We start from the raw sequence: 24,266 nt of genomic DNA, 5'->3' as shown, positions 1-24,266 counted from the left end.
TGTTGTTTGGTTTGGTGAGTTTTTGTGTTGTGTTTTGTTTTGTTTTGTTTTGTTTTTTCTAAAACCACAAAAGTCCTCATCCATTTTTAAAAGCTGCCTTTAATCACAATAGCTCACATTTATATAGTGTTTTGCAGATTACAACAGCCTTTTGTGGCAGCTACTATTCTTCCCATTATGCCATGCTTTCTGGTTTTCAACAGTTTCTAATATTATCTGCAGGCACAGGGGATAGAGAGCTGGGTCTGGACTCAGAAGACTTAGCTTTGTCTTCCTGAGTTCAAATCTGGCCTCAGACTTCAAACTGGCTCTCTATCCACTGTGCCATCAAGCTGTGCCTCCTCCAGACCCTGTCATAGGACCTATGAGGTGAAAATAAATTTTGTAATAATGCTAAGATGTTTCCATTTCGAAGATAGTACATATTTTGCTATAGGAAATATTGATAGATAACCCAAATAAACAAAGCCCTTTATTCCTTCATAATTTTAAGAGCTGTATTATTTATTTATATTGTTATTTATATGATATAAAATAAATGTAACTTATTTATTTATGGTTCTGAGAGTAAAAAGATTTAAGAACCTCTCAGGGCTCTGCTGATAAATGTTTTAACAACTGGCACTCCAAAAAAAATGTACAATTATACACTTTTAAGTTTAATCTGCATTATTAATTTTTTTCTATTGCTTTCTTAAGCTTAGAGACAATCAATAAAACAATAAATGAAATCTTATTTTGTAATGTTTGCCCATCCCTGAGGTATAAATGTTCACACCAAAGATAATTTAATAATCAGCTCTCAAGAGCAGAGAAGCCACCTCCAGTATGCCTCTGAAACTTTCTCCATTATACTATGCAGTTCTTTTCTTTTTCCTTTTCATTTTTTAACTTACTTTCTATCTTAGAATTGACATTAAATGATGACTCTACAGCAGAAGAGTGGAAAAGGCTAGGCAACTGGGGTTAAGTGACTTGCCTAAGGTCACACAGCTAGGAAGTGTCTGAGGCCAGATTTAAACCCAGGTCTTCCAGACTCTAAGCCTGATGCTCTATCTACTGAGCCATCTAGCTGCCCCTGTACTATGCAATTCTGATAATTTATTAATGTTGTTATTATTGTTAATAAAAATAGTAATTGTAAGCATAACAAAAGGGAACACTGACAGGTTTTTGCTGCTACCTTCTAAAAGGTAACATACATTTTAACAAACTAAAAATTATGGAGTTTACACTTTCATCATCTTTTTTTATTCCACACAACAAAATTTGTTTATAGCTATATATATACACACATATATATATATATAGGTATATATATTACTTCATAGACATACTTTATATCTATTAATAAAGAGATAAATAGTTAAATAGATAAAAATATATAAATAGTTAATTTGATAGATAACTATGTAAATAGATTAATAGATGAATGGATAGACAGATGGGATGGATAGATAGATGGACGGATGGATGGATAGAGAAATAAATAGGAAGTAAGAAAATAGAATGTCTATTTTAAATATAGTTTAAAAGAAAAATACTCCCCTATCCAAGAGCTGACTATATAATTTGTAGGTTTTTCCATCCTCTTTATTAGGCTGCTTTAGCCAGCTTTGTTCCTTTCATGCCTGCCTCACAGGTTGGATGGTAAAAATGATGAAATGAGGTAAAAATGAGAAACATTTCCTTTCTCTGCTGCTTAGCACCTCTAGCAAAGGAGAAGTCAAACTTACCTATAAAGGTTTTCCAAATTACCTAATGTCAGTGATATAGGAGTTACTCATATGAAAAAAAAATAGAGCTGCACGGATTCATTTGGCTTTAAGTTATCACAGGATATTATTGCGCCTTAACTCCTCTAATATGGTTAAGAATTTAATTGCACGAACATCTTCACATTCATGACTCCCTTGCAAAAATGTGGTTGACTTTAATCTCTGCAAGACCATCATCTGGATTTTCTATTTTTATTATTTTAACTCTTACGTTAGTATCAATTTTAATACAGAAGAGTAACAAGGGCTAGACAATTGGGGTTCAGTGACTTGCGAAGGGTCACCCAGCTAGAAAGTGTCTGAGGCCAGATTTGAACCCAAATCCTCTTACCTCTAAGCCAGGTACTCTATCTGCTGTGTTGCCTAGCTGTCTCCAAGTAGATTTTCTAAAGGAATAAGTGAGGTACTATTTTTCTATTAATTATAACTCTTTCTCTTTGTTCCTCTGGAGATGATGCCCCCAGAAGATTGGTAGTTTCAAACTGAATGGCCTGTCAATTGAAAGGAAGGAGCTGGACCAATAATCTCATTGACTTAGGGAACTCCCTAATGAGGAAACTCCCTCTATCAATGCAGTTTCATCACCTTCTTTGCCTTTAAACAGTCTTAGAGAATTGTCCAGGACAGTAGGAAAGTAAGAAGAGAGTAAGACTCCAGGTCTGGCACTCCATCCACTGAGCCACCTAACTTCCCTTTTGAACTTGTTCATCTTATTGGTAGAGGGAGTTTTCTTGCTGAGAGTTACAGTTATCAATGAAATCATAGACTTGTCCCTTTCTTCCTCCCCAAATATCCAGAGAAAGAGAAATAGGACAGAGATTCACCAAATCATGTAAAGAATGGGGAAGAGTATGAAAGAGAAGACAGAATCAATCCTTTTCTAAAGTGTACTAAGTGGGTGGCTTTTCTTTTCTTTTCTTTTTAAACCCTTAGCTTCTCTGTATTACCTAGGTGGAGGTAAGGGTGGGCAATGGGGGTCAAGTGACTTGCCCAGGGTCACACAGCTGGGAAGTGTCTGAGACCAAATTTGAGGGTGGCTTTTCTTGATTTAGTAGCCTAATACTGTTGGGATAAAGGTCTGTGGAGAGGGGGCTGTGGCAGGGACATGCCAAGGGACCATCTGCAATGCCAAGTCTCATTGGCCACTGAACTAGCGTCTGGAAAGAACAAGGACAAACATGTCACCCATGTATTTTAAGGAGAATCAACGGGTTTCTTGAATTAAACCCATTACACTAGAATGCATTCCTCCTTACCCCCCATCTCTGAGAATCTCTAGCTTCTTTCAAGGTACAACTCAAGAGCCTCCATAAGGTCTTTCCTGATTTCATCCGTTATTAACAGTTTCTCCTCCATTAAATAACTTTGCATTTACTTAATCTGTGAATATGATGTATTGGAATATAGAGCATAAACTCCCTATTTCATTTTTGTCAAAATCTCCAATGTTTGGCATAACACCCAGAATATTTGGGGAGAAGAGAAGGGACGACAAGTCTGAGATTTCATTGATAAATGTTACTCTCTATAGGAAAACTCCCTCTACCAATATAAATCAGCAACTGATTTTAGCTTCTAATAGTAGAAAGTTGATTCAGAAATTAAATAGGGACAGCTAGGTAGCTCAGTGGTTAGAGTACCACCCCTGGAGGCAAGAGGACCTGGGTTCAAATCTGGCTTCATACTTCCCCACCCTGTGACTTGGGGCAAGTCACTTAACTCTATTTGCCTAGCTCTTCCCCTTCTGTCTTGGAGTTGCTACTAAGACAGAAGTGGGGGGCAGTATTAATAAATTTTAAAAGAAAAAGTTAAATGACTTGCCCAAGCTACAACAATCCACATCCATTAGAAACTTTAAGCCACATCTCTTTAGTTTCCAGAGCTTGGCTTTTCTACTCACTTGATACTGTTTCTCACTTGCACATAAATGTTTAACCACATTAATAAATGCTTGCCGAATTGAGCTGAATTCTTTTAACCTTTGCTATCTTCTTCTAGACTCTAAATTACTGAGTACTTACTCTTTAGAGTAAAAAAAAAATACATGAGCAAAAAAACCAATTCATCAATAAATATTATTAAGCACCTACTATGTGCCAGACACTGTACTTAGATGTAATTTCACGCATTCATTCTTGGGGAGAACACTAGGGTGTTTTTTCAAGCTTAATGAGAAGAGTTTACATAATTTTTCTATTTCCTTTTTTATAGGGATCTAGCTTGGAACAAAATTGTTACTATTCACTCTAATGCATTCTCCTCTTTGCCTTCTCTGATAAAGCTGTAAGTATTGTATTTCATTCTTCTTTTGTTGCATAGATAGTAATAATTTGGGGCCGTATAGTCCATAAAAATTCTGGTTGATCCAATGGCAGCTCTAACTTGTATTGCACACAACCCAAAAAGCAATACTAGCCATAATATGAGTCCATTCCACAATCTGCATTAACTATCTGTCTCCAAGAAGTGCTCCTGAAGGATACATCAGTCCTTTCAAAGGACACATCACGGGCCCTTTGAAAAGATAGTTAAAAGAAAGCTAAGTAATAAGGATAGGTTTTTGAGATGATCTGAAAAATTCAAAATGGTAGAATGAAATGAAATTAACATCCCATTCATTTCTGGAGTGCTTTATTTTCATTCTGTGTTGTTGAGTGAAAAAATCAAATCATTCTTGCCCTCACTCCATTTTCCTCACAACCTCCCATCTACCTTTTTATCCTTTTTGCTTTCCAACAAGAAGGGATCAATTCATTCTTTATATTTGTATCACCAACACCTAACAAGGTTGATAGGAGGGGGTGGATTGTTAGCTGTCGTCTATCACACTTCAAGAGAACAAAAATGTTATCACTGATGTCTTTTGACTTAAGCATAATTGGATTTAAGTGAGGCTGAGCTGAGCAAAGTCATCAGCCTTGCTGTCTTCAGAGTCATCCAAGAACAATGGCAAGACAAAAGTCAAGACCTACAGGGCCCATAGAAGACATACTTGACAAATATTTATTGATTGATGTATTGTTTCTTTCCTATCTCCTTCCTCCCCTACCGTCAATCAGGAAGGTAGAAGAAGAAAGGCAGAAGGAGGAGAACAAGCTGGTCCTTTTCTCTCTTATATTATCATCGTCCCATTGGGCAGTACCAATCTCCAATTGAGACATACAAATCTGCACCACCTTGTCTGTACTTACAGGGCAAAGGGAAATGAATATAGAACTTGGTCCTTGGATGGAAATGAGACTGCTTTCTTTCACAATTGTAATTTTAAGTGGAAAGGTCACTGGGAACTAAAGCCCAAATGGTTATATTTACTGTTGTATACATTAAAGTATGTGGGTATAATATATGAAAAGATTCCTCAAGCGGTTTCCAATTAAATGGGGCCCTACTTAGGAGATTTTTATTGAGGAGAATAATAATCTTTAAGTCGTTTTTTTTAACATAAACTTTCTATGCAAGTAGAGACTAAAAAAGCTAATTTCTGTTTGATGTTATGCAGGGATCTATCATCCAACCTTCTGTCGTCTTTTCCTGTGACTGGGTTACATGGTTTAACTCACTTAAAATTAACAGGAAATCATGCTTTGCAGAGTCTGATATCATCTGAAAACTTTCCAGAACTCAAGTGAGTTTGTCATTAAAATTAATAAGATGCATTTGTGTTCTTGTGAAATAATAGACGTATAAGGGCAGTTCTTAAAATTCATGAGGTCATGGAACCTTTCAGAAATGTATTTCAGATCCTGGGTGGGGTGTTGGGACAGGAAAGGGAGATGTTAGAGCATCTTTCTCCAGGTCTTATAGAATCAAAAGAGTTCCATGGAATTCTATCTGAAAGGCATCAATTAAAGCTAGTGCATATAATTAAACAATAATCACTTCACAAATTTGGGGGCAAATTTGGACAATTTTTCAATTCCGCTAGATTTTCCTTTGCAAAGGCTACAAAGGTAGCAAGCAATAGCCAGGATTTAATCAACACGTGGCGATTCTCCACAATCCACCGATTATGATTAGTGACCCCTCTCGAATTTATAGTTGTAGAGATTTGCTTGGAACATTCACAAGTTAAATGACTTGCCGATGAACACACAGTTTGCATGTTCCAGAGGCAGAACTTCAACCATGGGCTTATTCTGATTCCAAGACCTTCTTTCTACCCATGATATTCCTTCTACCCATTGTATGAAGCTTGCCTACCTCTGTTATGGGTTTTTTTTAAATTATGAAATCAATTTATACCTAAATGAGAAGGGGGTGCTCTTCAAAATGGAGCACACAGAACCCTAATGAAGAAATCACCTAAGAATATTTTAAGGAGAAAAAAATCAACTCACCATATGTTTCCTTAGGTGTGATGGTATTTTTTTGGGGGGGGTTGCTTTTGTTCTTTCATCCACAGGTTAATGGAAATGCCTTATGCTTACCAGTGCTGTGCATTTGGGGCCTGTGAAACCCTCCACAAAATTTCTAATCAGTGGAATAAAGGGGACAATAGTAGTGTTGACGAATTTCCCAAGAAAGATGTTGGGATGTTGCATTTCCAAGGTAAGAACAATTCCCTTCTTACTCACAAAACTAGAAGAAAAAAAAAAGAATTTTGAAAATTCACCTAGTCCACCTCTTCCATGGGCAGCTAGCTAGGCGATTCAGTAGATAGAGCACCAAGCCTGGAGTCAGGACGATTCATCTTCCTGAGTTCAAATCGGGCTTCAGACACTTACTAGCTGGGTGACCTTGGGCAAGTCACTTAACCCCGTTTGCCTTGGTTTCTTCTTCTGTAACATGAACTAGAGAAGGAAATAACAAACCACGCCAGTATCTCTGCCAAGAAAAAACCCAAATGGGGTCACAAAGAGTCAGACATTACTTAAACAACTGAACAACAAAAACCACTTCCTTATCAACCTCCAGATTCATACCTAAGCTGTACCATTTTCTTGGGAATCCATTCTAATACCTACTCTTTGCTGTAGGGGAATTCTTCACATTTAGCTTAAATCCCTCTGGCCAAAAAGTTGCATTGTCCGTTGTCTTCCCTGCAGATTACAAAGCAACCTCTCATAAAAGGTTTCCACAGACTTTAAAATGACCCTCTCCAGGTGGGTTGTGTTTACTTTACCTTTCTGGAACATGCTTTCCTCATTTGTTTTCATCATCTGTCTCCTACAGACAGGGGAAGCCAGTTAAGACTTCTGATGTCAGTTGTACCACAGAAGTTTTGCCATCTTGGTTCCTAAGTCAGCTGATTAAAACATAGCCTACCTCCGTTCTCCCACTCAAACATGAACAGCAGGAAATGAGATAATGTCTGTAATGAAGTATGTGGTGTTCCTTGATGAGAGAAAGACATTCATTAAATTGAAGGCAGTACACCTCACACCATACCTGTGGCATCTGAGAGAAGCCACAGACACCAACTACTTTTCTTTCTAGTAATAGCTTTGCAAGTCAGCACAAACTCAAAAATGACTTGGTTTCTACGTTACAAGACCCTCTGTAGTACCTCTGATTCCCAAGCAATCTGTAGATGATGGGTGTACTTGCTCCTATGATCATCACTCTTTTTTGATCCTCCATCTTTTCATCCTAAAATTGGAGATTCCCTTTTTTCTCAGGAGCGTATCATTTAATTTTCTCAGGAGAGTCATTTAATTTTTAATGAATCCAACTCAAAAAAATGGCAAGGCTCAAGTCTGCTCTATTGATTATATTGAGGCACTGAACTTCCAATTTTGTAGTTGGCTATAAATCCAAGCACCAAATACTTAAATGGTTTGCCGAGGGCGTTAAACTCACCATAATCCTACGACAACAAAGTGTCACTGTTTGCTGCTCTGGGCACATCTGGAATTTTGTGATGGTTTCTGAGCACAGAATTTTAGGAAGGACATCGAGAAACGAGGGGAAATTGAGAGCCTTTGAGATCATGCCAGGTCAGAACCAGCTGAAGAAACTGGGAATGCTAAGCCTACAGAAAATAAGATTTGTGGGGGAGAGATGATGGCTGTCTTCAAGGATTATCACATGGAAGACTTGATCCCAAAGGACAGAGCTAGGAATTATGGGTGGAAGTTGCAATGAGGCAAATTTAGCATTTTTCATTGGAAAGACAAAGAAATTTGGAAGACTTAAGATCTTTCCTCTGAGATGAGCTCCAATTTACCCTACATGTGTCTCCCCCACTAGAATGAGAGCTTCTTTTTAAAACCCTTACCTTCCACTTTAGAATCAGTACTATGTATTGGTTCCCAGGCAGAAGATGGTAAAGGGTAGGCAATGTGGGTCAAGTGACTTGCCCAGGGTCACACAGCTGCGAAGTGTCTGAGGTCGGATTTGAACCTAGGACCTCCTGTCTCTAGGCCTGGCTTTCAATCCACTGAGCTACCCAGCTGCCCCACCAGAATGAGAGCTTCTTAAGGGAAGGGATCATTTTGGCCTTTCCATGTACTCTCTAGCATTTAGCTCAATGCTTTTGATTGTTGACTCATTAAATTCAAAAAAATGTTTATTCAATGAGTGTCTGCCATGTTTAAAGCATTTTGCCAGCCACTGGGAAACGCAAAGGCAAAAATAAAAAGCTGTCTCTATCTTCAAGGAGTTGATATCTAACCAGAGGATATAATATATAAAAACTTAAGTAAATATGAGATAATTGCTACAATAAGAGGAATCAAGAAAGGTATCAGAATAATAATAGCTAATATCTATATAATACCTACTATGTGCCTAATGCTATGCTAGCCACTTTACAATTAATTATTTCATTTGATCCTTCCAAGAACCCTAGGAAATAGATGCTGTTATTATCCCCATTTTCTTTTTTTTTTTTAAACCCTTACCTTCCATGTTAGGATCAATACTATGTGTTGGTTCCAAGGCAGAAGAGTGGTAAGGGGTAGGCAATGGGGGTTAAGTGACTTGCCCAGGGTCACCCAGCTAGGAAGTATCCGAGGCCAGATTTGAACCTAGGACCTCCCATCCTATGCCTGGCTCTCAATCCACTGAGCCACACAGATGCCCTCTATCTACATTTTCAATTGAGAAAACTGGGCAAACAGAGGTGCAATGACTTTTCCAGGATTCTAAAGCTAATACATCTGAGGCATGCTTTGAACTCGGGTTTTCCCAGTTCCAAACCTGGCACTCTGTCCACCATACTAACTAGCTGTGTCACATAGGATGCCCTTGAGGCAGATAGAGGTTAGGTGACTTGTTCAAGGTCACACAGCTAGGAAGAGTAGACTGGATTTGAACTTGGGTTTTCCTGATGCCAGGCTGTCTAGCTACTACTCTATAGCAGAAAGAGAGCTGGATTTAGAGTCAGGAAGACCTGAATTGGGATTGTACCTCAGACATTTACTTGTTGAGTAACCCTGGGAAAGTCATTTGATCTCTCTAAGCCTATGTTCACTCATCTTTAAAATGAGAGAGTTAGACTCTATGACCTTTAATATCCATATTAGCTCTAAATCTCTGACCCTCTAAACCAGGGGTTGGCAACGTATAGCTCTCTAGCCATATCTGGTTCCACCTCCCAACCAGCTAGTCTGGGCAGAGCCCCAAGGATGTGCCCCAGGGGGCCCTTCAGCCCCCACCCCATATTCCAGCGCCTTCCACCTCCATCCTCCTCCTTCCGCAGGCATTTATGGCTCTCATGGCCAAAAAGGTTGCCGACCGTTGCTCTAAAATCAAAATTTGAGTTTTTAAAAAAAGAGAAAAAAAGAAATCTTCCCTTCTGGTCTCTAACCATTCACCTACTTTTTTGACACTAGAAAATATTATACATACATATAACTTAAACTGCTTTTAGGAGCATCTAGGTAGCATAGTGGATAGAGTGTAAAATTGGGAGTCAGGAGGACATGGGTTCAAATCTGACCTAAGGCATTTCCTAGTTTCCTGGGCAAGTCACTTAACCCCAGTTGCCTAGTCTTTGCCACTATTCTGCCTCAGAATAGAAAACAAAAATTTTAAATAAATAAAAATAAGAAAGGATATAAATTACTTTTTAAAATCACCTAGAGGCAAATAGGTAACACATTGGATAGAGAGCTAGACCTGGAGTGAGGAAGACCCCAATTCAAGCCCTTCCTGAGATATTTTCTGGGCAAGTTACTTAATCTCTGTCTGTCTCAGTTTCTTCATCTGTAAAATGGCAATAGTCCTTACCTCCCAGGATTATTGTGAGGATCAAATGAGATAGTGTTTATGACATGCTTACATTTCTAGAAGGGAGTGGAAAGAAGAGAGAATAAGAGGACTCGTGCTCCATCTCCTCATGATCTTAACCCCAAAAGAAGGGATTGCTCAACTAAACTCTCAGGAACTTTTCTCCCATACAGACGAACGTGACTTAGAGGATTTCCTCCTTGACTTTGAAGAAGACACAAAAGTCCATCATTTAGTGCAGTGTTCACCACCTCCAGGTAAGAAATTATAGGAACATGACCCTGACATAGTTTTGATAGAGAAGAACTCCAGTTGGTCCCCCAAATTACCTTCAGGAGCCCTTTTTGTCAATTAAGTGATAGGATGTCTTTTGACGCAGGTTAATAGTGGCTCAGTAGTTGATCATATAAAAAAGCATTTTTAAGATAATCACAGCTGAACATTAAACTAGTTGTTGATCCATGCGTTTATACAAAAGCTATTTTTAAGCAGTTTATGTCACTTTCCAAATAATCTATTTAGTAATTGGTCCCTAGAGAAAAAATATTGATAAAGTGCTGGATTTAGAGTCAGGAAGACTGGAGATCAAATCCAGTCTCAGACTCTTACAAACTATGTGACTATAGACAAGTCATTTGAGTTCTGTCTGCCTCAGTTTCCCTATTGATAAAATGGGAGTACTAATAGCCTCTACCTCCCAGGGTTCTTATGAGGATAAAATGAGCTAACGTTGGTCAAATGTTTTACAACCCTCAAAGTGCTATGTAAATACTATTATTATTATTATTATTATTATTATTATTTATTAGTAGTTAGTAGTAGTAGTAGTAGTATTCCTTCCTGAGAGGAAAATAGACACTTAAAGAGACTTAACAAATACTGTGCATTTAGTATTTGTTGACATGATGCACTAAAAGACTACTTTGTTTCTCTTTCCAAAGCATCAAATGTTAACTTGGATTTTATGTGCTGTAGTAGAATTCCACTCTACTTGTAGCTTACTACTTATATAAGGTAACATTATCAGAGGCAGTTAGGCAGCTCAATAAATAGAGAGCCAGGTCTGGAGAAAGGAGGTCCCAGCTTCAAAACTGGCCTCAGACACTTCCTAGTTGTATGACCCTGAGCAACTCATTTGACTTGCATTGCCTGGCTCTTACTACTCTTCTGACTTGGAATCAATATTTAATATCCATTCTAAAACAGAAGGAAAGGGTCTTTTTACATTTTTTTAAAAAAGAAAAATTAACCTGGAATGGTTAGTCCTCCAACCATCAAACTTTTTAAAAAATGTTTCCATATTTCATTAAATATTTCCCAAATACATGTACAAATTTTTCATTTTTGTTAAAACCCTTACCTTCTGCCTTAGAGTCAATACTGTGTATTGGTTCCAAGGCAGAAGACTAGTAAGGGCTGGGCAGTGGGGGTTAAGTGACTTGCCCAGGGTCACACAGTTAAAAATTTTCATTTTTTGAAGCATTCTTTTCATTCTCCCTTTTGAATTTCACATTTTTTCCCTCCTCCCTCCTTGGAAAGACAATTTGATATCAATCGTACATGTGAAGTTATGCAAAATATATTTCCATATTAGCCATGTTGCAAAAGAAAACACAGAAAGAAAGATGAAAAAGAAACTTTTTTAAATAAAAAATTTTTTGAAATAAAAGTATGCTTCAATCTGCATTCAGTGTTCATCAGCTCTCTCTCTGGAGGAGGGGAGCAGTTTTCAGCTTGGGTTCTTTGGGATTGTCTTGGATTGATTGCCTTGATCAAAACAGTTAAGTCTTTTCACAGTGGATCGGATTTACAATATTGCTCTTGTTGTCTACAATATCCTGCTGGTTCTGCTCTCCTGGACTCTGCATGAGTCCAACCTTTAAACTTTTGAAGAGAGAGGTATAGGGGAAGAAGCCCTGAACAAAGACTCCGGGGATCTGTATTTTAGTCCTGGTTCTTTGCGATTGACTTGCCGTCTGATTCTAGACGATATAATCTGTGTATAATATAACTTCAGATCTCCACTTTATCAACTTTTTTCAATGTCTCCCTTGCCTTTTCAGGGCCCTTCAAACCATGCGAACATCTATTTGGTAGCTGGTTAATCAGAATTGGAGTGTGGACCATTGCGTTTTTGGCTTTCGTCTGTAATGCTTTCGTGACCTCAACGATCTTCAGATCTCCGCTGTATATTTCCTCTATAAAACTTTTAATTGGATTGATAGCTGTGGTAAACACCCTAATGGGTGTCTCCAGTGGTGTTTTGGCTAGTGTCGATGCATTAACTTTTGGCAGCTTTGCTCAATATGGGGCATGGTGGGAGAGTGGAATAGGTTGCCAAATCACTGGCTTTCTGTCCATTTTTGCTTCCGAGACGTCTGTTTTCCTACTTACTCTGGCAGCCCTTGAGCGTGGGTTCTCTGTAAAATGTTCTGCAAAATTTGAAAGCAAAGCATCTTTCTCCAGTGTGAAAGCAATAGTTGTGCTTTGCTTTCTGTTGGCCCTGACCATCGCGACGATTCCCCTGCTCTGTGGCAACGAATATAGTGTGTCTCCCCTGTGCTTGCCCCTGCCTTTTGGGGAGCCCAGCACTACCAGTTATATGGTGGCTCTGGTCTTGCTCAATTCCCTCTGCTTCCTTGTGATGATCATCACCTATACTAAGCTCTACTGCAGTTTGGAAAAGGGAGAACTAGAAACTATTTGGGACTGTGCAATGGTAAAGCATGTGGCTCTTTTACTCTTCACCAATTGCATTCTTTATTGCCCCGTGGCCTTCTTGTCCTTTTCCTCTCTGCTAAACCTCACATTCATCAGTCCTGAAGTGATCAAGTTTATTCTCTTGGTGATCGTCCCACTCCCTGCGTGTCTCAACCCTCTCCTCTATATTCTCTTCAATCCCAATTTCAAGGAAGACATGGGGAACTTCCGAAAGCAAACATTCTTGTGGAGAAGAGCAAAACACCCAAGTCTGATCTCTATCAACTCAGAAGATGTCGAGAAACAGTCCTGTGATTCAACCCAAGCCCTGGTCACCTTTGCCAGGAGCAACAGCTCTTATGACCTGACTTCTTGTTCAAGAGGGCCATCATCTTATCCAATGACAGAAAGTCGGCGTCTTTCGTCCGTGACATTTGTTCCTTGTCTCTAATGTGAGTTGCAAGACATAAAGAGAAAATGTTTACAAAATTTGCAAACCCCAGAGGGAAAGATGGGACAGGGACAGGAGTGCGGTGTTCCTCATGACTGTTCCATGCTCCTGAGAGGTGGTAACTAAAAAGAGTTGAACTTAGTTCTTGATCAAAAAAAAAAAAAAAATCTCCCCTCAACCAGTGTGAGGAAAAAAAAATTACAGATCGACTGACAATTTGGGATGAAAAGTGAGTGTGAAGGCATCTCAGAATGCCAATTTGATTGCTTTTATCAACAAATGGGTGATTTTCAACCAGTACACCACAAAGAGAAAAGTGAATCCCTCTTCAAGGATTCTCCTTAATTTTAATCTATTTCTCCCTAAGCTCATCCACAAAGAGTTTTAAAAGAAGACATTTGCCCACAGATTGGGTTCCATAAACCCTAAAATCCTCTAAAGCGTGGTTGAAGTGGGTTGGAGAAAAGAAGTTGAAAAATCATCTTTATTACTGAGCATAAGATATAACAAAGAGTAATTTGATTCTCCAGATTTATGCACAGAGAGCTTTGTCTCCCTTTTGCCTTTCCTACCTACAACAGGGTTCTTTCAGATCATTAATCTGCCTGGGGAGGATGTTATTAGAATGATCACATTTGGAGGCTATTTTATACATCATTCTCTTTTACCTTTTCAGGCGCTAGTTTCTCTTTTAAAAGCCAGTTCACCCTCCAGATGATAGACCTAAGGCTAAATGAACTCAAATTATTGTCAAGAAAATAAAGGAAAGCTGGTTTCTGACTGGCTCCATTCATCTTTAACTCCCTGGTGCCCAGATCTGGGATTTTAGGAGCAAAGTTCATTGCCGGCAATGGACATCCGTAAAAATACCAACAAATAGTTTGGGGGGCGGGGGGAGAGGGCAGTCGGGTTGGAAGGGTATTTTTAGCTAAAGACTATATCAATCAGGCGATCACAGGCATATGAGGAAAGGTGACGTACATTAAATCAGTCTACATGAGAATCTCAAACTTTCTAACTCTAGAAGCTATGGCAGTAAGACAACATGAAGCTAGAGAACGAGTCCTGACACCCCTTTGGCTCCATGGATACATTATCCCCTATTTACTTAGCTTGATTATTAGCTGCATTCCATCCAGGCTGCGCTGCTTGATATCAGTGGCATTCCTTCTCCAATTTTCTATATTTAATACATGTGTAAAATGTTTTGAGAAGCAAAATAATAAAGCACGGGAAGTTGAAAGATTAATTCATAGCTTCTTTTATCAGAATGTTATTAGTCCACCAGGCATCCAAAACAAATAGCCACTGGGTGGGTTTATTTTTATAAGCATGTTTGAAATATTTTGATCAGATGTTTTAATTTGGAATTGAAAAAAATACATTTATGAGATTTTTTTATAAGATTTGTAAATATAGAACTGTATTTATTATGACAATATGATACAATAATCATAAGGGACACAACAATAAACCATGTACAGTTGCAGCTTACTACTTAGATATTCCATTTCCTGGCCAATTATTTTCCTAAATTTATTATATGTATATAATATATGTAAATGTGTAGTGCCTGTAAATAGGTTACATACTTGCTTTTCTACTGGTATAAGAAATAAAAGGAATTTGTAATAAAATGGAAGACTGAAAGCCAAGAGCATTTCAGCTCTATCATGGACCACAAAAGCAGATGTACGGTCTCTTATTTATTGGTGTTTAAGGACGGTTGCTATGAACGGTGTTATCTCACACCAAGCCAACTGGAAACTGGAAACCCCAGTGCTGTAAGTATTTAGGACATGACTTGTGAAATAGGTCTTTCACAGCATCAAACAGAAATATCTTTGCCATCTCTTAGAATGTTGCTGCTGCTGCCCTGATCTAATTATGGTTCATAGGCCACTCTGTCACTAGGTTACTGAAGGTCATCATTATTAGTGGTGATTGGGTTTTTGTCACCAGGACCTTCCTGGGTCTTAGGATGCTTTAACAATGAGAGGGGGGGTAGGGAAAGACCCACAATTAAAAACACAAGGCTAAATGGCAAATAAGACTATTAAAGACTCAACATGTCCAGCCAAAGTACTTCTGTAAATTCCTCCTTTCAAGCAATTTCATTATGTGACCATGGCAAGGCCAAAGCATGAAGGCATATGATTCTCCAATCCCACAGGAGGAAAAAAAACATACTGTTCTCTTTCAAACTCCCATCAGCCAAGAGATCAAGGGGAGCTAATGATCTCTCGGAAGCAAACAAGTCAGAAATCCTTGAGGGTCTAGTATTCATTTATTAAGCCCAGGGAGGCCATTAGCCAAAAAAAAGGGGGGGGGGAGTAAAAAAGGAAAAAATAATCCCTCAGCAATGATTCCTCCTCCTCTTCTATTCAGTAGAGGCTGACAGGGAAAAAAAAAATGCAGAGAAGGAGCTGATCATTTTTTACCTGGCTTAGCGGTATCTCTAGAATCAATACTTCTTGCCTGAGCAATGCACTATTCATCTCACCAGTCTCATTCAGGGAAAAACCTCATGTTTCAGCCTGATTCTATTGAGAGATAACCACAATGATCTCACGTAGTAGAGTCAGTTATTTGGCTTGCCTTTATTTGAAACTATTTTTTTTTATTCCGGTTTATGGAATCACTGGATCTCTTGAGTTAGAATGGACCTCTGAGGCCTTCTAGTCCACCTTGTACCTGAACAAAAGTCCCTTCTTACAACATCCCCAATTAGCAATCATTTAGCCCATCCTCGAAATCTACCATTGATTTCGAGGATTTGAACTGTTGTTCATCCTTCATTTTTTGAAGAGGACCAACAGTGTCACAAGGGTGATATCTTGACTGGTGAATGAATTGGGTTTAAATGAGATAGAATTGTACAAAGTCGCCAACCTCATTCTCTCTTCCACCTCAAAATATTAGTAGGACAAAAATGTGATTTCTTAACTGCCATTGAAGGCATTTCGGTATCTGGCTCCCACCTAGTTTATTTCGTTTATACTTATGTGTGTATGTATTGTGTCTTTGTTTTTCAACCTTCATTTCAAAAGGGACTCATGACCTCACAGAGTGAAGTCTTGACTTGCCCGTGAATTTGAACTGGATTTCAGGGGGTCCAAGTTGTCATCAGCTTCACTCTCTTTTCTAAAGTCATTAAAAACCAGTGGTAAGACCAAAGTCAGGACAGTTGCCATTAGAATAAAGTATCTAATGAATCAACTCATTCCACCTTTGGATAGCTCTAACTCTTGACACTCCATTTTCCCTTACACTAAGACTAACTCCACTTAACTGCAGCTCCTACCTTATTGATAGTACTTCTGCCCTACACGGCTAGAAAGAACAAATTTAATCCACTTTCTTTCTACAGGAAAGTCCTTGAGTACTTGGAGACAGCTCTCCCGTAATCCCTAAAGTCTTTGTTCTCTGCTCCTCAAGGTCCATTGACTTAGGAAGAGAACAACTGTCATCCTCATTGGTAGCCAAGCTCCAACAAATCCTCTAAAATGAAACATTTGAATTATGATGCTTTCATAAATGGTGGCATTTGTCAACAAAAGAGTGGTTTTTAATGTGGAAAACTTTGACTAGGTAGGACAAAAGCATGTTTTATAGACAGAATGCCAAACTCAGTGTCAGAAAATCCCTGTCTCCTTCTTCCTCTTGGCTATATGTCAACAGAAATGTTCATCAACCTCCCCGAGACTCAGTTTCTTATCTGTAAACTGAGGATAATAATAGACATGGCATCTACCTTGCAGGGCTGTTCCAAGCTCAGATATTAATTAAAGTGCTTGGTAAATTTGAAAATGCTAAATAAATTTCATTAAAATTTTTTTTCTTTTTATCATTGGGTCATAGATTTTGAACCGGAAAGAATCTTAAATATCATCTAGTCCAATCCCTTCATTTTACAGATCAGACAAGTTAAGTGACAGCAGACTCAAGGTAACATGGTGGCAGAAGAAAAATGTGAACTTGGGTCCTGGAACTCAAAATCTGACACTCTTTCCATTGCATTACACTCCCTTTTGGAAGAAAGGCAGCTAGGTGGTATTGTAGATTGAGTGCCAGGCCTGGAGCTAGAAAGATTCATCTTGAATTCAAATCAGGCCCCAGATGCTTCCTAGTTGGTTGACCCTGGACAAGTCACCTAACCCTGTCTACCTCAATTTCCTCATATGTAAAATGAGCTGAAGGTGGAAATGGCAAACCAGTCCAATATCTTTGCCAAGAAAACCCCAAACAGGGTCATGAAGAGTCAGACATGACAAAACAACTGAGCAACAACAAACTGGAAGAAAAGGAAAGGCATAATATTTTGAAACCTCAAATGTAGCCAAATTCTGCCAATTAAACTAATAAGCTTGCCATCTTTCTGTTTGTTTCTTTACCTTCTCCACTGATCTTTCTTACCAAACAACAAATGGTTCTCTTTGCATTGGGTTATTTTTTTATGGGAGAATTTAAAGTAGATGTTCACTGTTTGTGATAAAGATAAATGTGAATGATTTCTTAGAGTCCTCATACAAAGAGGGCAGGTTTTCATGAACAATAAAAAAATCTTTTAACATAATTTTACCAAAAAAGAAAAACAAAATAGTGAATGAAAAAATGCTGTGATTTTCTTTTCATTTGGAACTACAGAAATTCTAATATCTGGAAAGTTATAGCTGACCTATTTCTTTTGTTTATCTTGTCATTGCTTCTGGCCCCAGGGACTGGTAACCAGCATGAGAATTTGAGAGCTGAATAGGCAAAAAGGAACTCATTTTGACCTCATTAACTTTGTTCTTATTCTTTTTTTTTTCACTTTGAAATTATTTTTTTATTTTGAATATTTTCCCCTAGTTACATATTTCATGTTCTTTCCCTCTCCCCCAATCCTCCCTAACCCCCCTTAGCTGACACTCAATTCCACTGGGTTTTACACGTATCATTGATCAAGACCTAATTCCATATTATTGATAGTTGGACTAGAGTTATCATTTAGTGTCTTCATCCCCAATAATATCCCCAACAGCCCATGTGTTCATGCAGTTGTTTTTCTTCTGTGTTTCTCCTCCCACAGTTCTTCCTCTGAATGTGGCTAGTTTTCTTTCTCATAAGTCCCTCAGCCTTGCTCTGGATCCTTGCATTGTTGCTAGTAGAGAAGTCCGTTATGTTCAATTGTACCACAGTGTATCTGTCTCTGTGTACAATGTTCTCCTGGATCTGCTCCTTTCATTCTGCATCAATTCCTGGAGGTTGTTCCAGTTCACATGGAATTCCTCCAGTTCTTTAATATACCAAAATTTTAGTTTATGGTTCAACTTTGCAGATAAAAGAGATCTCCTCCCTCTAGGTCATTAAACTTGCAATAATCTTTGTCAATTTGTGGAGAATCAAAAATCTAAATGATATTATTATGATGTTTCCCTCCACTCAGGTTATATGCTCTGATGATTTTATTAATCATAGCATTTTATTAACTCCACATAAAAGAGATGGTCCTGAAAATGTCTAACTGATTCCACACAGCCTCATTCATCAAGGAAAGTTCTTATCAGTTCTGATTCAGAGAACCTACTGTGTAGGATAAAGAGTGTTTCAGCTCTGACTTGCATCTTGGCAAGACTCTTTCTGGGTAGGAAGGCTCCAGTGAAAAATAGATATGACCAACTGGAGAAGCACTTTAGAACACACACATTTGGACAGTTCCACTTGGTGCTGATCACTACAATTTAAACACAATATTGACAATTAAGACAGACTATAAGAAGGTAGTCCAGGGGATATCAGGTCTAGACACCATAATAATGATAACAATGATAGGTAACACTTAGGTAGGGTTTGTAAAGCTATTTGTATATATTATCTCATTTTATCCTCACAACAATTCTGAGAGGCAGGTACAGGTTTTTTCCCACTTTACAGATGGGGTAACTGAGGCAGAAAGGGTTAAGTGGCACCTAAGGTCACAGCAAGGAAGTATCTGAGGCCAGATTTGAACTGATTCTAAATCTAGCATCACACAGCTGAGGAAACCAAGGAAACCATGTCAATACAGTTAAAGAAACCAGGAATATTTAGTCTAGAGAGGAGAAAATTAAGAAGTAATGGGATACTTTGGCATTTTGGTGACTGATTTCATCCATATGGACACTCTGTCCGCAGTGGTGCAGAGGACAACTCACTCACACCTTCTCATCCTGTGGGACTCTGGTCCATGTGTTCCCATAAAGTATCCCAAAGGGACCTTCTTCTAAGTTTGTTGACATGATTGCTGTCTTAAAGTAGTTTAAAAACTATTAAACAGAACAGAGGATAGATTTGGTCTGGCCAAAGAGCAGAACTAGAGTAAAGAAGGGAAGTCACAGGAAGAGAGGCATCACCTAAGCATAAAGCAAGAAGGTTCGGACTAGAGCTGCCCATCAGTAGAATGCACTGTCGGGATGCCCAGTGGAAATATTTGGATGCCAGATGGCCACAGCTAAAGACAGAGTTCTTTAAATTCTCTTCCAATGCTTTCTTTTACTCTTAGAAAGCATTTCTCTCTGAGGAAAAAAATCCTTTTAAAGAGTAACAAAAGAATTATGGGGAGACAATTCTTTTAAATAAATATTTCAAGGACCATCTTTAATTCATAAATATGCAAGTCTTATAAAGACATCCAGCGAATCCTAAATAAGTAGATGTTATGTAGACTATCCAATGACATTGATAAGGACACATACCCAGATTTTAAATCCAATCCTTAAAGACTCATATTGAAATAATAGTCACAACATCTCCATGTAGACAATTCTGATCAGATGACCATACAATAATGGATCAAAATTTGACATTTTTTTTCTTTAAGACTCATAATAGGATAATGGGGAAGTCCCAGATTCTCCATGCAGACAATTAATTGCCTGCAAAATTTTCCCTTTTTCTGTGATTGTCACAGCAACCTCTCAAGGCTTTGATAGCTACTGAAGCTTTTACCTGCTATCAACTTTGCTATTCAGTCTTAATCTGCATAGTGGACTTGGGCAAGTAAAGCCCTGAAGAGTCTTTTTTGGAAGCAGCAGTACCAAGTTACAGAATTCTGTAGTGCCCCCCCCCAACCCACAAGGATCATGGATAATTAACTACAAATCACGTTTCAATAGTAATAACTGACATTTACATAGCACCTGAAAAGTAACAATGTGTGGATAGTGCCACAGAATCACATTTGAATTCCAGGAAAAGGTAGGTGTAATAGGTACTAGAATTATCCCCATTTTACAGGTAAGGATAATGAGGTTCTCAGAAGTAAAGTGACTTGCTATGGCACAATCCTTCCTTGACTCTTTGTTAACAACATCAGTGGAATCTCTTCAACTTCCCTTCCCAATAAGCTTCCCTCTTGCCCCCCAAAGTATATATAGCAGCTAATAGTACAAACTCCAGAATAAAATGCAGATTAATTTCCTTGAAAAAGCAAAGCCTGTTTATAATTTGAAAGGAATTTTTGGCATAAACTTCTGGCATAAAACGATTGTGTAAATCTTATCAAGAATCAAGCCTAAAAATTAAGAAAATACTTTTAACACTCCTCCTTAAATATTCAAACACAGGTTTTCAAGTGAAGAAGATGGGACCAGTTTATATAAGTACCCCTCCTGGTCATACTGAATTGATACCAGGCCCCCTTAGACTAACTGCAAATGAGGCCCCAAAATACAATTTCTAAAAAAAGGAGCAAGATAAAAAGAAAGAGGGCAGATACCTCCCAAACTTTGGAGAAAAAGAAGAGAGGTACATAGTGAAGACAGGCTAGAAGAAGAAGAAGAAGGAGGAGGAGGAGGAGGAGGACGAGGACGAGGACGAGGACGAGGAGGACGAGGACGAGGAGGAGGAGGAAGGAGGACGAGGACGAGGAGGAGGAGGAAGGAGGAGGACGAGGAGGAGGAAAAGAAGGAGAAGAAAGAGGAGAAGGAGAAGGAGATGATGATGATGCAGATGCAGATGCAGATGCTGCTGCTGCTGATGATGATGATGCTGCTGATGCTGCTGCTGCTGCTGATGATGCTGCTGATGCTGCTGCTGCTGATGCTGCTGCTGCTGATGATGATGATGACGATGATGCAGAGTATTTAACCTCTGGAACCCAAGAGAACCCAAGAGGTCAAAAAGGAAGAGCAAAAAAGAAAGACTGGGAAAGCTACTTTCTGAAGGAGAGAGAGGAAAACAGTGGAGGAATGGAAACCCTACTGAAATCTTTACTGAAGAGTGGAAACAAGTGGGCAAGGTTTTTTCAGTTGGTCCAGTCATGGACATCTATGTGTATTTGCCCTTTTATATTAATTTTCAATTGAACCAAGAGCTCAATTGAAAATTAAGAAGGTTCAAGCAAAAAAAAAATTTCCTAATAAAAATAGCAAACATTTATTTGGTGCTTTTAAATTATTATCTCATTTATTTATAACAATGACCATAGAAGTGTGTTTTGCATGATAATAAAAATACAATCATAAAAATAAATACAGTTCTTTCCAACTTTTGCTGGAACCATCCCTTGTGTCATTTCTTATGGCACAGTACTATCCTATTATATTAATTTATCATAGTCTATCAGCCATTTCCCAAGTGATAAGCATGTCTTTTAGATTCTAGTTCTTTTCTCCTCTTTTTCTTTTAATCCAGCTATAGTTGAATTTAATCTGGTTTTCATTCTGATAATAAACTCAAAATATTTTCTATATGTAGTGTCAGTGCCCTAGAAATTCAGCATTCCCATCTTACATGAACAACCATGCAAAGTCTATACTCCTCTATGAAAAATTATTGAGTAAGAAATTCCTAGAAATACCCAATTAAAGAGGTCATCTTTTACCATTAATCAAAACCAAACTTTCCTAGTTAACATCATGTTTCAAGTATCAGAACTCTGAATCTCAGCAAAGTAGTAAAGATTATCATATAATGACAACCACAAATTGTATTCATTTCTTAGGATTTATTGCTAGTTCTAGGTATACTCAAATGATTGCCCATGTTCCAAAGAATAAATAAGATATAGAAGCTATAAGATCATGTATAGTTTCTGAGAGCTATTATTCCAAATTGTCAAAACAGACCTGAGGTCTTGGATTCAAAACTGACCTCATATACTTCCTGGTTGTGTGGCCCTGAGCAAATCATTTAACCCCCATTGCCAACCCCTTATCATTCTTCTGCTTTAGAACCAATAAATATTATTGATTCTAAGATGGGAAGGAATGGGTTTTTTAAAACAGAAAAATATAGGTTTAACATTCTCTCTTCTTTTTAAACCCTTACCTTTTGTCTTTTATTTAAAACCCTTACCTTCTGTCTTAGAATCAATATTGGGTATTGATTCTGTAAAAGTGAAATTTGGGAGATGCCATCTTTAAGTATATATATGTATTTTCTATGGACACATGGAAATTATCAAACTACATTTCCCGTGGTCCAACGGGTTTCCTGTTCCGGTTCTTTGGGCGTGGGGATGCCTACATCTCCACGCAGAGGACAGTTTAAATCTCCGGGGTGAGGAGGAACTTTCTCTTTTAGCTACCTGAGCAGATGGAGGTAACAATAATGGCCGGGGCGGCAGTTTTAAATTCTTACAAGCGGGTGGTCTAATGACTTTATCTATCAGCATGGCTTTAATTAAAATACTAATTTCTATATTTATCTCAGTCATAATTATTTTTTATCTTTATAATTCCAAGGCAGAAGAGTAGTAAAGGCTAGACAACCATGGGTTAACTGACTCCCCCAGGGCCACACAGCTAGGAAGTTTCTGAGGGCAAATTTGAGTGTAGGACCTTCTGTCTCTAAGGATGGCTCTCAATCCACTGAGCCACCCAACTGCCCTAGCTTTTGTCTTAGCATCAATACTAGATATCAGTTCCAAGGCAGAAAAGCAATAAGGGCTAGGCAATTGGGGTTAAATGACTTGCCCAGAATCCCACCTAGCTGCCCTATCATTCTCTCTTTGCATTTTGTTAGTGTTTTAAAGTTATAATATATGAATTTGGGTAAAAGAAATCTGTGAAGAAAAGAAACTGAATCTCTCTGTGTCTCTCTCTCTCAGTCTCTCTCTCTCTCTCTCTCTCAGTCTCTCTCTGTCTCTCTCTTTTTCTCTCTCTGACTCCACTTAGAAAAGACATCTACAGCACATATTTTAGGAAGATTTATCAGAGGAATTAGGTCTTTAGAACAGACCATTGGGAAACTAGTCTAAGAGCAGAGGCAGGGAATGAGAAATAATTCATGGGTTCACCTGAAAAAAGAGTAATGGAAGACAAGACTGGTGGAGGATTTGTTGGCAGTAACCCTGACACTTTAAGTAAAGTGAATTTCATGCTAAGCAAAATGTAGACTAATGTTAATCAAAGCAATGACTACCTTCCAGCAGTAATCAGGGCAAAAACCTCCCTCCCCTTAAAGAATTCCTTGTTTCCCAATAATTTAAATTACCAAGAGGAGCCAGGAAAACTCATCATTGAATAATCTGGGAAATGCCTCAGAATATAGCATGTTTCATTATAATTTTTCTGGCATCTCTTGGGATATGTCAGGTTCAAGAATGTTGGCAAACAGAAATAACAAGGTGACTTGAGCTTCAGTGTAAGTAGCCTAGTGCTTTAAAAATGGAAACAAAGCAACATTTTATTCACAAAGAAAGTTTTCCTAAGTTGATAGCCTTAAAATCAAAATTCTCTAATTCTAACTTTAAGAAAGAATCAAAAAGCACTGGTAGTTCAAAATTTGACTGATGTTTTACATCAATCTCTCTGAGATGTAGTGCTATTTCCAGCAAAGAATGAGAAGCAAGCTTGTCCTGAGATCTGAAAACAAGTGGGTAGTCTGGGAAAGTGGTTGATTTGGGAGGCAGTTAGGTGACTCAGTGGTTTGTAAGCCAGGTCTAGAGATGGGGGGTCCTGGGTTCAAAGCTGCCTCAAACACTTCCTAGCTGGGTGATCCTTGGAAAGTCACTTAATCCCCATTGCCTAGCCCTTACTTCTCTTCTGCCTTGGAACCAATACACAGTATCAATTCTAAGATAGCACATAAGGATTTGAAAAAAGAAAGTGTTTGACTTTCCAACTTTTCTTGATTTTCCAAGTCTTCACAGTACAGTTTCATTTCTTGGTTTACAGTATCAAAAATTCCCAGACTAGATT

At 38.3% G+C, this 24,266-nt stretch overlaps 1 protein-coding gene and 1 non-coding gene across 3 annotated transcripts in view; both read left to right on the top strand.

Annotated features, from left to right (window-relative positions):
* LGR5 (leucine rich repeat containing G protein-coupled receptor 5) overlaps positions 1-20,875 on the top strand; it is a 207,275-nt gene extending 186,400 nt beyond the window's left edge. Inside the window, exons 14-19 of one of the 2 annotated variants that reach the window (XM_044679732.1) lie at positions 3,990-4,061; positions 5,278-5,403; positions 6,181-6,326; positions 10,124-10,207; positions 12,014-13,102; positions 20,688-20,875. In XM_044679732.1, the coding sequence (XP_044535667.1) occupies positions 3,990-4,061; positions 5,278-5,403; positions 6,181-6,326; positions 10,124-10,207; positions 12,014-13,101 (1,516 nt within the window). In that variant the 3' untranslated portion in view covers position 13,102; positions 20,688-20,875. Of the gene's footprint in view, positions 1-3,989; positions 4,062-5,277; positions 5,404-6,180; positions 6,327-10,123; positions 10,208-12,013; positions 13,816-20,687 lie in introns of those variants that run through there. The other variant, XM_044679731.1, reaches the window with a different exon arrangement.
* Positions 177-299, top strand: LOC123250812. The gene has a single exon (XR_006506447.1). It is a non-coding gene; the product is annotated as a small nucleolar RNA SNORA17 (small nucleolar RNA).
* Positions 20,876-24,266: the final 3,391 nt, after the last annotated feature.

This window comes from Gracilinanus agilis, chromosome 5 (genome assembly GCF_016433145.1).
Source record: "Gracilinanus agilis isolate LMUSP501 chromosome 5, AgileGrace, whole genome shotgun sequence".
In the NCBI taxonomy this organism is placed as follows: Eukaryota; Metazoa; Chordata; class Mammalia; order Didelphimorphia; family Didelphidae; genus Gracilinanus; species Gracilinanus agilis.
Note: the sequence above shows the minus strand (reverse complement) of the source record. Positions and strands in the feature narration are given on the sequence as shown.